The 14,948-nt window shown below is 48.2% G+C and overlaps 1 protein-coding gene across 8 annotated transcripts in view; it reads right to left on the bottom strand.

Annotated features, from left to right (window-relative positions):
• USP15 (ubiquitin specific peptidase 15) overlaps positions 1-14,948 on the bottom strand; it is a 323,996-nt gene that overhangs the window by 29,190 nt on the left and 279,858 nt on the right. For all 8 annotated transcript variants that reach the window (XM_033959056.1, XM_033959057.1, XM_033959058.1 and 5 more), the window contains one exon: positions 12,979-13,128. In XM_033959056.1, coding sequence (XP_033814947.1) covers positions 12,979-13,128 — 150 coding nt within the window. The remainder of the gene's footprint in view (positions 1-12,978; positions 13,129-14,948) is intronic.

Here is a 14,948-nt window from a genome sequence, read left to right as displayed (position 1 = left end):
GTGCTTGATAAGAAAATAAATTTAAAACATTTTTAAAGCCCATCCTGGGGTCCCTCAAAGCCACTGATTACCGTATTTTCTCGCATATTACGCGCGCGTTATACGTGGTTTTTACGTACCGCGCATACCCTCGCACGTTTTACGTGTGAGCGCGTTGTACAAATTTTTTTTTACATAGTTCCCCCCCCCCCCCCGACGTCCAATTCACCCCCGCAGGACCGCTCGCACCCCCACCCCGAAGGACCGCTCGCACGCACTCCCACCCGCACCCGCACTCCCACCCGCACCCCCACAGCCTCCCGACCCCCCCAATCATGTAGAAGCTCCTACCGGTGTCCTGCTGCTTCCTCTTGGCGGTCCCGACACCCGACACGATCGGGGCAAGAGGGAACTCAAGCCCTCTTGCCCCAGCCAACCGCGGCACCCCCGACACGATCGGGGCAAGAGGGAGCTCAAGCCCTCTTGCCCCCCCGACTCCCCGACACGATCGGGGCAAAAGGGAGCCCAAGCCCTCTTGCCCCGCCGACTCCCCAACTCACCGACAATATCGGGCCAGGAGGGAGCCCAAGTCCTCCTGGCCCTGGTGACCCCCACCTCCCCGCTAGTTGTTCGGGCCAGGAGGGAGCCCAAACCCTCCTGGCCTCGGCGACCCCCTACCCCCACCCCGCACTACATTACAGGCAGGAGGGATCCCAGGCCCTCCTACCCTCGACGCAAACCCCCCTCCCCCCAACGACCGCCCCCCCAAGAACCTTCGACCGCCCCCCCCAGCCGACCTGCGACCCCCCTGGCCGACCCCCACGAAACCCCCACCCCCCTTCCCCGTACCTTTGTGTAGTTGGCCGGACAGACGGGAGTCAAACTCGCCTGTCCGGCAGGCAGCCAACGACGGAATGAGGCCGGATTGGCTCATCCGTCCCAAAGCTCCGCCTACTGGTGGGGCCTAAGGCGCCTGGGCCAATCAGAATAGGCCCGGGAGCCTTAGGTCCCACCTGGGGGCGGGGCCTGAGGCACATGGGCCCAACCCGGATGGGCTTGATCTCCCTCTTGCCCCAATCGTGTCGGGGAGTCGGGGTGGGGCAAGAGGGCTTGAGCTCCCTCTTGCCCCGATCGTGTCGGGGGTGCCGCGGTTGGCTGGGGCAAGAGGGCTTGAGCTCCCTCTTACCCCGATCGTGTCGGGGGTGCCGCGGTTGGCTGGGGCAAGAGGGCTTGAGCTCCCTTTTGCCCCGATCGTGTCGGGGAGTCGGGACCACCAAGAGGAAGCAGCAGGACACCGGTAGGAGCTTCTACATGATGGGGGGGGGGTCGAGAGCCTGTGGGGGTGCGAGCGGTCCTTCAGGGTGGGGGTGTGGGTGCGGGTGGGGGTGTGTGCGAGCGGTCCTTCGGGGTGCGGGTGCGTGCGAGCGGTCCTTCGCGGTGTGGGTGCGAACGGTCCTGCGGGGGGGGGGGTGAATCGGACTTCGGGGGGGGGGCATCAGGCTTTCAGGGTGGGGACAGGACTTCAAGGGGGAGAGGAGAGTCGGGGCGGGCGAAAGGAGAGTCGGGCGGCGACCGGAGAGTCGGGCAGCATGCGCGGTATACGGGTGTGCGCGGTATATAAAAAATTCTGTACATAAATTTGTGTTTTTCGCGCGCTATACCCGTGTGCGCGTTTTACACAGGTGCGCGTTATCTACGTGAAAATACGGTACACTGGACAACAAAGGTTTTGCTTCTTCAATACTTTCGGGTGCATCTTACAGATTTTTGGTTGCTGATCACAAAATCATATTTAAAATTACTTATCACATATCGTTTTAACAAAAAAGTACATTTTTACAATTTCTTGTTATACTTTTTACAATTACTTGTTATACTTTCAGGCCTATTGCTCACGTTACATCTTACTGGATATAGTGTGGGTATGTCCAGGTGTACATTCAGGGCAGTTTGCATAACGTCCAAGGAAATAATGCAGTCTAAGCATGCAGGGCATGCTTGGACATGGGCTTCATGGATGCTGCCTGAAAAAGCTATATAAAAGCTTAAGGACATAAGAATTGCCGCTGCTGGGTCAGACCAGTGGTCCATTGTGCCCAGCAGTCTGCTCATGCGGCGGCCCCAAGGTCAAAGACCAGTGCTCTAAATGAGTCCAGCCTCACCTGCGAACATTCCAGTTTAGCAGGAATTTGTCCAACTTTGTCTTGAATCCCAGGAGGGTGTTTCCCCATATAACAGACTCTGGAAGAGCGTTCCAGTTTTCTACCACTCTCTGGGTGAAGAAGAACTTCCTTACATTTGTACGGAATCTATCCCCTTTCAACTTTAGAGAGTGTCCTCTCGTTCTCCCTACCTTGGGAGAGGGTGAACAATCTGTCTTTATCTGCTAAGTCTATTCCCTTCAATATTTTGAATATTTTGATCATGTCCCCTCTCAGTCTCCTCTTTTCAAGGGAGAAGAGGCCCAGTTTCTCCAATCTCTTACTGTACGGCAACTCCTCCAGCCACTTAACCATTTTGGTTGCTCTTCTCTGGACCCTTTTGAGTAGTACTGTGTCCTTCTTCATATATTGTGACCAGAGCTGGACACAGTACTCCAGGTGAGGACGCACCATGGCCCAGTACAGCAGCATGATAACATTCTCCGATCTGTTTGTGATCCCCTTCTTTATCATTCCTAAACTCTTGTTACCAACATGCATCATTTTACACTTATCCACGTTGAATCTCATCTGCCATGTTGATGCCCATTCCTCGAGCCTGATTATGTCACGTTGTAGATCTTCGCAATCCCCCTGCGTCTTCACTACTCTGAATAACTTTGTGTCATCCACAAATTTAATCACCTCGCTCGTCGTACCTATGCTCAGATCGTTTATAAAGATGTTGAAGAGTACGGGTCCAAGCACCAAGCCCTACGGCACCCCACTGATGACCCTCTTCCAGTCCGAGTATTGCCTATTTACCCCCACTCTCTGTTTCCTATGCTCCAGCCAGTTTTTAATCCATGTATTTCTCCCTTGATTCCATGGCTCGCAATTTTCCGAAGTAGTCGTTCATGCGAAACCTTGTCGAACACCTTCTGAAAGTCCAGATATAAAATGCCGACTGGGTCACCCTTGTCTATCTGCCTGTTTACTCCTTCGAAGAAGTGCAGCAAGTTTGTCAAACAAGATCTGCCTTTGCTGAAACCGTGCTGGCTGGTCCTCATCAGACTGTATCCGTCAAGGTGATCAATGATGCGGTCCTTTATCAGCGCCTCTACCATCTTTCCCAGTACCAAGGTCAGACTCACCGGTCTGTAGTTTCCCGGATCTCCCCTTGAACTTTTTTTGAAGATTGGCATAACATTTGCCATCTTCCAGTCTTCCGGAATCTTTCCTGTTTTGATTGACAGATTGGCTATTAGTTGAAGCAGTTCAGCTATGGTCCCTTTCAGTTCCTTGATGACCCTCGGATGGATGCCATCCAGTCCCAGGGATTTATCACTCTTAAGCCTATCAATCTGCCTGCATACCTCTTCTAGACTGACCATCAACCCTGTCAGTTGCCTGTTTTCGCTTCCAGCATATAGCCTGATGGGTTCCGGTATGCTGTGTATATCCTCTTTGGTAAATACAGATGCAAAAAATGTGTTCAGTCTATCGGCGATTTCTTTGTCCTCCTTTAGCGTTCCCTTTATTCCTTGGTCATCCAATGGTCCCACCGCTTCCTGCGCGGGTCGTTTTCCTTTAATATATCGAAAGAATGGCTTGAAGTTTTTCGCCTCCTTGGCCATTTTTTCCTCGTAGTCTCTTTTTGCCACTTTTACCGTCTTATGGCACCTGTGTTGGTGTTGTTTGTGCTTATTCCAGTTTTCGTCCGTTTTTGATTTTTTCCATTCCTTAAACGAGGTTTTTTTTGTCTTTGATCGCTTCCTTAACCTCTACAGTGAGCCACGTCGATTCTTTATTCTTTTTCCTCTTTGATCCCTTGTTGATACGTGGTATATATAGATTTTGCGCCTTGGTGACCATATCCTTAAAAAGAGACCAAGCTTGCTCCAGCGTTCTTATAGTGTTTATCCTCTTCTTAATTTTCTTTCCCACCATGCGTCTCATCCCTTCATAGTTTCTTTTTCATAAGTTTAGGGCCGTGGCTGTCATTCTGGACCGATGTTTCGCCCCTATTTCCAAGTTGAAGCATATCATATTGTGATCACTGTTTCCCAGCGTCCCTTCTACTTATACATCCTGTGCCGGTCTTCGCAGCCCATTTAGAACTAAGTCCAGAATTGCGTTTCCTCTTGTGTTTTCCTTGACAAGTTGTTCCAGGAAGCAATCGCCTACAGTTTCCAGAAACTTGGTCTCTCTAGCACAGCCGAAGGTGCCTAGGTTCCATTCTATCCCCGGATAGTTGAAGTCGCCCATGATAACTGTGTTGCCTCCCTTGCAGTTGTGTTTAATCTCATCCGTCATTTCTTCATTAATTTCTTCAGACTGCCCTGGGGGTCGGTAGTAGATGCCTATCCTCGTTTCTGGTCCATTTGTTCCTTGAATTTTGATCCATAGAGACTATAACTTATCTGTCTGTTGTGGCATGTTCTCTCCAGTAGATTCAATTCCCTCTTTGACGTATATGGCAATGCCTCCTCCTTTTTGAGCCACTCTGTCCCTGCAGTATAGCACTGTTACTTACCGTAACAGGTGTTATCCAGGGACAGCAGGCAGATATTCTTAACGCATGGGTGACGTCACCGACGGAGCCCTCGGTACGGACCTTTTTACTAGAAAGTTCTAGTTGGCCGCACCGCGCGTGCGCGAGTGCCTTCCCGCCCGACGGAGGAGTGCGTGGTCCCCAGTTAGGATAAGCCAGCTAAGAAGCCAACCCGGGGAGGTGGGTGGGACGTAAGAATATCTGCCTGCTGTCCCTGGATAACACCTGTTACGGTAAGTAACTGTGCTTTATCCCAGGACAAGCAGGCAGCATATTCTTAACGCATGGGTGACCTCCAAGCTAACAAAGAGGGAGGAGGGATGGTTGGCCATTATGAAAATAAATTTTGTAACACAGATTGGCCGAAGTGTCCATCCCGTCTGGAAAAAGCATCCAGACAGTAGTGAGAAGTGAACGTATGAACTGAGGACCAAGTGGCCGCCTTGCAGATTTCCTCGATGGGCGTGGAACGGAGGAAAGCTACAGAAGCAGCCATAGCTCGGACTCTGTGGGCCGTGACTGCACCTTCCAGTGAGAGACCGGCCCGAGCATAACAGAACGCAATACAGGCAGCAAGCCAATTGGAAAGCGTCCTTTTGGAAACAGGACGACCTAGACGATTAGGGTCGAATGACAAAAAGAGCTGAGGGGATGAGCGGTGAGCCCTGATGCGGTCAAGGTAGTAGGCAAGGGCACGCTTGCAATCCAGCGTGTGCAGCGCCTGTTCCCCAGGATGAGAATGTGGTTTAGGGAAAAAGACGGGCAACACAATGGACTGGTTGAGGTGAAAAGCTGAGACCACCTTTGGAAGGAATTTAGGATGGGTACGTAAGACCACCTTGTCATGGTGAAAAACCGTGAAGGGTGGGTCGGCGACCAGTGCATGCAGTTCACTAACCCTCCTGGCAGAGGTGATGGCGATTAGGAAAAGCACCTTCCAGGTAAGAAATTTGAGCGAAGTTGTGGCAAGAGGCTCAAACGGAGGTTTCATGAGAGCTGATAAAACCACATTCAGGTCCCAGACGACCGGAGGAGGCTTCAGAGGTGGTTTGACATTGAAGAGACCTCTCATGAACCTGGAAACCAGAGGATGAGCCGTGAGGGGTTTTCCGAGGATAGGCTCATGAAACGCAGTGATGGCACTGAGGTGGACTCTGATGGAGGTAGATTTGAGGCCAGCATTGGACAGCGAGAGCAAATATTCCAATACAGGTTCCACCGCTAAAGAGGTGGGTTCAAGATGATGCCGGAGACACCACGAGGAGAACCTGGTCCACTTCTGATGGTAACATTGGAGGGTGGCTGGTTTCCTGGAGGCGTCCAATATGAGGCGGACCGGCTGAGATAGTTTTTCTGAAGAGGTCAGCCCGAGAGAAACCAAGCTGTCAGGTGGAGCGAAGACAGATTGGGATGCAGCAGAGATTGATGCTGTTGTGTAAGTAGAGTAGGAAACACAGGAAGAGGAATGGGCTCCCTGGAGCTGAGTTGGAGCAGGAGGGAGAACCAGTGTTGACGAGGCCACCGAGGGGCGATGAGAATCATGGTGGCGTTGTCCTTGCGGAGTTTGGATAAGGTCCGCAACATCAGAGGAAGTGGAGGGAAGGCATACAGGAATCGATCCCTCCAATCGAGCAGGAATGCATCCGGGGCCAGACGATGAGGAGAGAAGAGTCTGGAACAGAATTGGGGCAGCTGATGGTTGTGAGGTGCTGCAAAGAGGTCCACCTGCGGTGTGTCCCAGCGAGCAAAGATGGAGTGTAGAGTTGGAGGGTCCAGCGTCCACTCGTGAGGTTGAAGGATGCGGCTGAGATTGTCGGCCAGGGAGTTCTGTTCGCCCTGGATATAGACAGCCTTGAGGAAGTGATTGCGGGCCGTGGCCCAGGTCCAGATGCGCAGAGCCTCCAAACAAAGGGGGCGAGATCCGGTGCCGCCCTGCTTGTTTATGTAGTACATGGCAACTTGATTGTCCGTGCACAGGAGGAGAACCTGAGGGCAGAGAAGGTGTTGGAAAGCCTTGAGAGCGTAGAACATGGCTCTGAGCTCCAAGAAATTGATGTGATGTCGACGCTCCTGTGGGGTCCAAAGCCCCTGGGTGCGTAGATCTCCTAGGTGAGCTCCCCACGCATAGGGGGATGCATCCGTGGTGATGGTCATAGATTGAGGGGGTAGATGAAAGAGCAGACCCCTGGAAAGATTTGAGGAGTCCAACCACCATTGGAGCGATTGCTGAAGAGATGATGTCACAGAGATGGGATGAGAAAGAAGATCCGTAGTCTGTGACCATTGGTTGGCGAGAGTCCATTGAGGTGTGCGGAGGTGGAGACGTGCCAGAGGAAGGACATGTACTGTCGAGGCCATGTGCCCCAGGAGGACCATCATCTGTCGGGCAGGTATGGAGGGATGTTTGAGCACCTGACGACAGAGATGGAGCAGAGTCCACTGACGATCTGAGGGAAGAAAGGCCCTCATTAGAGTGGTGTCCAGAACAGCTCCGATGAATTGAAGTCGCTGGGTGGGAAGTAGGTGCGACTTGGGGTAGTTGATCTCGAACCCCAGGAGGTGGAGGAGAGAGATGGTGTGATGAGTAGCCTGTAGTACAAGTGGAGATGTAGGAGCTTTCACCAACCAATCGTCCAAGTAGGGGAACACCTGGAGGTTGTGAGACCTGAGGAAGGCCGCCACTACTATAAGGCACTTGGTGAACACCCTGGGTGAGGAAGCGAGGCCAAACGGTAGCACCTTGTACTGATAGTGACGGTGCAGTACCTGGAAACGCAGGTAGCGGCGAGAATTCGGATTGATGGAGATGTGAGTGTAGGCCTCCTTGAGGTCCAGGGAACATAGCCAGTCGTGATGAGAAAGAAGAGGGTAGAGCGTGGCAAGGGAGAGCATTCTGAACTTCTCCTTGACCAGACACTTGTTGAGGTCCCTGAGATCGAGAATGGGACGGAGGTCTCCCGTCTTTTTGGGTACCAGGAAGTAGCGGGAGTAGAATCCCTGACCCCTTTGTTCTGGAGGTACTTCTTCGATGGCATTGAGAAGGAGGAGGGATTGAACCTCCCTCAGGAGGAGGGGGGTTTGAGATGAGTGTGAAGCAGACTCTACGGGCGGGTTGTCCGGTGGAAGAGTCTGGAAGTTGAGAGAGTAGCCGTGTCGGATGATGTTGAGGACCCACTGGTCCGATGTGATGACCTCCCAACGGCTGGAAAATATGCTGAGACGACCTCCGATTGGTTGTGGAAGAGGTAGCGAAGGTGGAAGACTGGCTATGCCCTGGAGAGAAGAGTCAAAAGGGCTGAGACGGCTTTACAGGTGGAAGAGGCTTGTTGGGTTGATTGGTCTGAGAACGAGCCTGGGTATGGTGTTGTTGCTGACGAGTCCGCCGAGGTGGTTGAGAAGGCGGATTGAGTGGCCTGGCTGAGAACCTGCGCTGATAGGAGGATTGAGGTCTATAAGGTCGGGCAGGTGGAGCCTTCTTCTTTGGCTTAATCAGGGTGTCCCACCTGGTTTCGTGGGCTGAGAGTTTCTGGGTGGTGGAATCCAGGGACTCTCCAAAAAGCTCATCCCCGAGACAGGGGGCGTTGGCCAGACGATCCTGGTGGTTGATGTCCAAGTCTGAGACTCTCAGCCAGGCCAGACGGCACATGGCTACGGCCATGGCAGAGGCACGGGAGGTGAGCTCGAAGGAATCGTATATCGAGCGGACCATAAATTTTCGCAATTGAAGGAGGCCAGAGATGTGTTGCTGAAAAAGTGGCATCTTACGCTCTGGTAGGTATTTTTGGAGGGCGGACAGCTGTTGTACCAAATGTTTCAGATAAAATGAAAAATGGAATGAATAATTGTTCGCCCTGTTGGCCAGCATGGCATTCTGGTAGAGCCTCTTGCCAAACTTGTCCATGGTCTTACCCTCTCTGCCAGGAGGGGTAGAGGCATAGACACTGGAGCCCTGAGTCTTCTTTAAGGTGGACTCAACAAGAAGGGACTCATGGGGCAGTTGAGACTTGTCGAACCCTGGAATAGGGATGACACGATAGAGGTTGTCCAGTTTACGGGGGGCCCCCGGTACCGTGAGGGGGTTCTCCCAATTTTTGTAAAAGGTCTCCCGTAGAATGTCATGAACGGGGAGCTTGAGGAACTCCATAGGAGGTTGTTCAAAATCTAAAGCCTCCAGGAAGGCTTGAGATTTTTTGGAGTCAGATTCCAGAGGAAGGGATAAGGCTGCAGACATCTCCCTGAGGAACTTTGAAAAGGAGGACTGCTCCGGTTTGGAGGTGGCATCGGGTGCCGATGGATCCTCATCAGAAGAGGAGGGATCCTCCTCGGTACCGGGAGGGGACTCTTCCCATAAGTCAGGGTCCCGGACCTCTGGTGCATGCCGAGACACCGGGGTGGAAGGCGAGGTATGGTGAGTCTTGGATAAAGATTTTCCAGAGCGCACCGAAACGGTACCGGGAGAAGGAGACCGGCGTCGATCCTGGTCCCGGGAAGTATGGTGTCCTGCCCGGTCCCGAGGAGGATCCGTCGTGGTATGGGAGTGAACCACCGGATGGGTATGAAGTTGCTCAGCCGAAAGGATCGGCATGGAGGTGTTGATGGGTACCGATGGGGTGGATACCGGGGGCTCGGTACGGGGCTCGGGCCGGTCTGGTACCGAAAGGAGCGGTGCCAGGATAGTGGGCAACAGGTGCTCGAGCTGCCGTTGCAACTGTTCCTGGAGTTGAACTTGCAAGATGGCCGAAATACGGTCATCTAGGGGTGGCATCGGAACCGCTTTCTTTTGCTTCGGTTCCTTAGATGCCGCTCCACGCCCCGGCGATGAGGAGGCCGATGATGAGGCACTCACCGAAATCGGGGCGGAGCGCTTGCGGGGTCGGCGCGAGGCCGGCAAGGTCGGTGTCGCCACCGTGGTTGGAGGACGCTCAAGGGAAGAGGGAGGCTTCTTAGCCGGCTTACCTGGCGCCAGAGACGTCGATGTGGGGTCGGGCGGTGTCGAAGTGGACGGTGCCGATTTCTGCGGCACCGCTGACGATGCCGAGGAGTCCATCGTCGACCTGGTGCCGAACAAAAGATTTTGTTGGATTTGTTGGTTTTAAGCGTCCGCTTTTTAAGAGTGGCACAGCGGGTGCAGGAGTCCGCCCGATGCTCCGGACCCAGACACTGTAAACACCAATTGTGTGGGTCAGTGAGGGAGATCGGGCGTGCACACCGCTGGCACTTCTTAAAACCGACCTGCGGGGGCATGAAAGGGAAAACAGCCTCCGCAAAATCGAACCCCGAGGCCTGTATAATGGCAACAGGCCCCGCCGGGGCAAAATCGAAAAAAGGGGAAAAAAAGCTAAGTTTTTTTTTTTTTTTTACAAATGAAAGAAAAAGAAACCCGAAGGCAAAAAGGAAGAAAAATGGGCAAAAAAAGCGCGAGCGGGAAGGCAAAAGTGATTTCAACGGCCGTTGAAAAAATACACGCGTCTTCTTCGCTCCGCGGAAACGAAGAAACTGGGGACCACGCACTCCTCCGTCGGGCGGGAAGGCACTCGCGCACGCGCGGTGCGGCCAACTAGAACTTTCTAGTAAAAAGGTCCGTACCGAGGGCTCCGTCGGTGACGTCACCCATGCGTTAAGAATATGCTGCCTGCTTGTCCTGGGATAAAGTTTGTATCCCGGTAGCACCGTGTCCCAGACATTTTCATCAGTCCACCATGTTTCCATGATGCCGATGATGTCGACGTCATCCTTTTGTGCCACAGCTTCTAGTTCACCCATTTTATTTCTAGGGCTCCATGCATTTGTGTATATACACTTGAGTTTGCAGCCTGTGCCCTTCTTGCGTGTCGTTCCCTCTTGTGTCTCTTTTGGTCTGTCCTGTCTGTGATCTGGTGAGTCTTCCCCTCCATCTTCCTGCATGGTATCCTCCGGGTATACCAGTTCCCGAATCATTGACTCTCTCTCTCGGTTGACTGTCCAAACTATATTCAACTGGTTGACAAACTTCTTAGAGCATACAAAACCATGAAGTGCAACATGTCACTGATAGACAAGCATTTAACCCTTTAATCGGCAGATGGTGAAATGGCTGCTTTAAGTAACTTTGAATGAGAGCAACAGTGTCAAGTAAAGAGGCATTTGGATATGCAGATCTCCCGTAAGAGCCATAGAAGACACATGTTGCTTCTGGGAAACAATGCCAAATAAAGGGTTAAGCAAGATTCAAGGAGTAGACGTCGCTGCTCTGCTGACAGGACATTGGCAAGAGAAAGTACACAGTGCTGCTGATTTGAAGTTTCATGTTAGAAGCCCGCTTCTTCCACGCAGTGGTAACCTTCCAGTAAGTTTATGGAAGAGGGAACAGCAATGAATTTTTCACTAGCAGAAGGTTGTCCTACAGGGCCTAAATCGTGAGGTGGAATGGTGGGTCTTTCTACACTAGGATGACTACATCTGTTTATTGATTTTCACTCACTGTGGGGAAGATGGTCAAATTTCAAATACTGTAGTTATGATGTCACTTTTGGTTTAGTCCCTTTAAATGCTGAGGAAGCACAGCAGCAAGTTTGAATTGTCTTAAGGACAAGTTAAAGAGTTAGGTACCTCTCCTGATATGCCAAAATGCTGAGGAAGCACAGCAGCAAGTATGAATATCTTAAGGACAAGTTAAAGAGTTAGGTACCTCTCCTGATATGCCAAGAAGGGTGTTTAAGGGAATTCACTGAAAGATATGAAACATTCTTTTGTCGCTTATTTATTTTTACAAAGAAGCCTTGAAACTGTGTTTGAATCAGGGTTCTTTTAGGCAGCTTTGGCAAAACGCATCAGAACTCAAAACTAGAAAGGAAAAACTTGCTGAAACTGAGCACCATTACTTGGCATGCACATAAGTAGATTATATATTTTTTGAACAATTTGGACTATAGTATGAAAATGCTTTTTGAATGAAGGGTTTTCAAATAGTGCAGTAATTGAGAAATTTAGAGACATGCTGAGTGGGGCTTGACCCCGGCTTCTAGTCTTAGAAAAACGTCTCTGAGCATTTAAGAATTCTTAAATTTATGTGAGAAAATTGTTGCCTTTTTGCATTTTTATACAGTATTACATCCTTGAGGCAGCATATATATTTTATTCTCAACGTTAAATTTTGAATTTTCCTTTTTTGACACCTTATAACTCATCTATTTTTACAATGCTCACTTTATCTCTTTTATCTCTTTGTGTCCCTCATTCTTTTTGTCTGAGTTCCAATTTGTGAACAGAGAATGGGTATCTTTCATTTCTCTTTCTCTTACTTCATTCTTTCTTCTTATCATTGTCTATCCCCACCTATTGCCCCTTTCCCGATAGTCCTTCACTTGGCTTTCTACAGCTCCTTCTCTTTCTCCTGCTGTTCTTTTGATATCACCAGTAGAGGTCAGTGAAACAGATTGGTATATGGACATTTCATCACATGACACTTCATAACAATTCCACTACCCCACAGTGAGTATAACAAAGTGCCAGAAACTGCAGATAGAAGCAGGAAATGGGAATAGAGGGACCATTTTACTAAAGAGCATTAAGCGCTTAACGCTACTGTACAAATGCCTTAAAGGCATTGTGTGATAGTTTGCTACCATGTGATAAATTGGACATTAATGCATTTTTCTGAAATTTTCTCTGACAGGGCATGGAAGAATTAACCAGCTAGCATATTATATTTAATGCATGCTAACTAGCTAATGCAGAGTTAACGCAGAAGCGCATAGCATCTGCTAAATAGGAGGAGGAAAGTCATCCCACATTAATGTCCTTCAGATACAGCACACTAATGGTTACATTAATGCCTGATTTTTTTTAGTGCGTGGTATAATATTGTACTACAGTGAAGCCCAAATTTTAGTACACTTTAGTAAAAGGGCCCTTATATGAGTAAGTTATTTAAATATTTATAGGCCGCATATCCTATAATTCAATGCGGCTTACAATAAGTAAAATTAGGTGCTTAGAACTTCCTTGTCTGTCCAGGAGAATTAGGTGCTTAGAACTTCCTTGTCTGTCCAGGAGGCTCGCAATCTAGCTAAAGCACCTGAAAACATTTAATTACATACTATTAATTAATATTAATTACATATTGATAAACTACAGAAGGGATAAAACGAAAAATAAAATAACAAAAAGAAATCAAAGAAAAAAGAAAAGAAGTCAAGTTATGCAGTAGTTCTGATCCAGGGAATCCTAAAATCTAATAGGAAAACATAGCTTCATCTGTGTGAAATAATTGAATTTTTCTGCATTTTTTAAATTCTAAAAATCCTATTTATAGTTTAATCTTACCTTATGGGAAAATCAACTAGTGTATCCAACTTATCTCTCATATATCTATTGTAAGAAAAACGCTTCAAATGGACCACAAGTACTGGAGGTAATGACCATAAATCTAACTTTTTTGTTGCTTGCTGATGTTCCTTGCAGTTCGGACAGTACCTGAAGAAGAAAATATTTGCCCATAAATTATCTCTAGCAGGAAAAAAAGAAATATTTTTAAATAACTAACGCTGGCTTTTACAAAGCTGCAGTACAGGTTTCTATCAAGGCCCAGCGAGGTATCTTAAAAGGAACTTTTGGCGGGAAAAATCTCATGACGTTGGTTCAAAATGCTGTGACTCTGATGACGTCAATTCAAAATCATGTAATTTTACAGAACCAAAGTGACAAACCAAAAATAAGGGCAGTCATTTGAACTAAAAAACTAAAATTAAAATATTAATTCTGACTGGGTGTGTGAACAAAAATATTTGTGCACCAAAATGCTGGTGTGGCGTGTATGTGATGAATAATGGCCCAAATATATATTATACATTCAGAAATGGAAAGAAGGGGTGGAGGTGGGAAGGAACATGGGGAGAAAGAAATGAAAAACGGAAATATTGTGTGAAATCGGATACTAGACATACTGGCCAATATGTATTGATAAAATACTGCACTGATAGTGTGATTTGAAATGTATTGATTGTTCATAATAACATTTAAAAAATTATGAAAAAATAAGTCTGTGGAAAGTGAAAAAAAACTGTTTACAAAAAAGGTATAAGATCTAATTCTCAATTAAAACCATGTGGTGTATGGTATGAAGTTGATTAATCTAATCTAATCTTTGGTTTATATAATGGGTCATCTCCCAGTGGAGCTCGACTCGGTTCACATATAATTAAGACTAGAGTACATAGCAGAAAACATAGGAGAAGGAAGAACTAATTAAAAACTAAAAGTACATAAGAAAAGCATAAGAAAAATAACTATAATATCATTTTGTTGAGGCTGTAGTTAAACCATTTAAAAATTGCGAGAACAACAAAGTTTTCAGGAATTTACTAAATAATTGCAGCTGGACTAAAAGCCTAATGGAGTCAGGAAGTTCATTCCAGATCGCTACAAACTTGAAAACAAAAGATCGACTGAGCTTCCCAGCAGATTTAATTCCCTTAAAGGAAGGGAAGGCTAACATATCTTTGTGTGTTTCTCAAATGGCAAAGTCTAAGGGTATTCCAACATAAGGGGACAAAAGAATCAAATATTCCATAGAAAAGCATGAAGATTATGCATGTGCATTTAAACTGGATCCTAAAGCGAACTGGGAGCCAGTGAAGCTTTATCAACAAAGGAGAAACATGATCATACTTTTGTTTCCCAAAAACGAGCTTAGCTGCAGTGCTCCTCTTAGTAAAATATGTTCAATATTTCCATCTCTACCAGATAATTTTACAACCTTTACAACAAAAAATTTAATTTCTGCAGTTGAATGATTAACCAGAGGTGTATATCTCACATTACACAACTTCTAGGTTCAATAATCCTTAGTTTGATACTTCTCTTTGTTTAACTCACATAGTCCACAAGGGCACCATATGACATAGATCACATTGAGGGGATTACAATCTGACGAATGTCGCAGTACAATGAAAGATTAGGTTCTTACACCTTTGCTAATCACTGACGACTCTCCCCAAGAAGAGGAAACACCTCTAATAAAATGAGCCCTCACAGAAATAGGGGGCTTCTTTCCAGCTGCAATGTACACAGATGAAATAGCCATGCAAATTCAACTCAAAATGGTGGCTTTCGAAGCTGGACTGCCCATATGGATGGGACCTACCAGTATGAACAGATGATCAGAAACATAAAACTCATTCATGACCTTCAAGTATCGCAACAAAAGCCTGCGAACATCCAGCGACCATAATACCCGGTCCTGCTCCCTCGAACCGGATGGAACAAAGGTAGGACGTCGGATCTCCTGGTTGATG

This window comes from Geotrypetes seraphini, chromosome 9 (assembly GCF_902459505.1).
Source record: "Geotrypetes seraphini chromosome 9, aGeoSer1.1, whole genome shotgun sequence".
Lineage (NCBI taxonomy): Eukaryota > Metazoa > Chordata > Amphibia > Gymnophiona > Dermophiidae > Geotrypetes > Geotrypetes seraphini.
The sequence above is the reverse complement of the archived record's forward strand: the minus strand, read 5'-3'. Positions and strand labels throughout refer to the sequence as shown.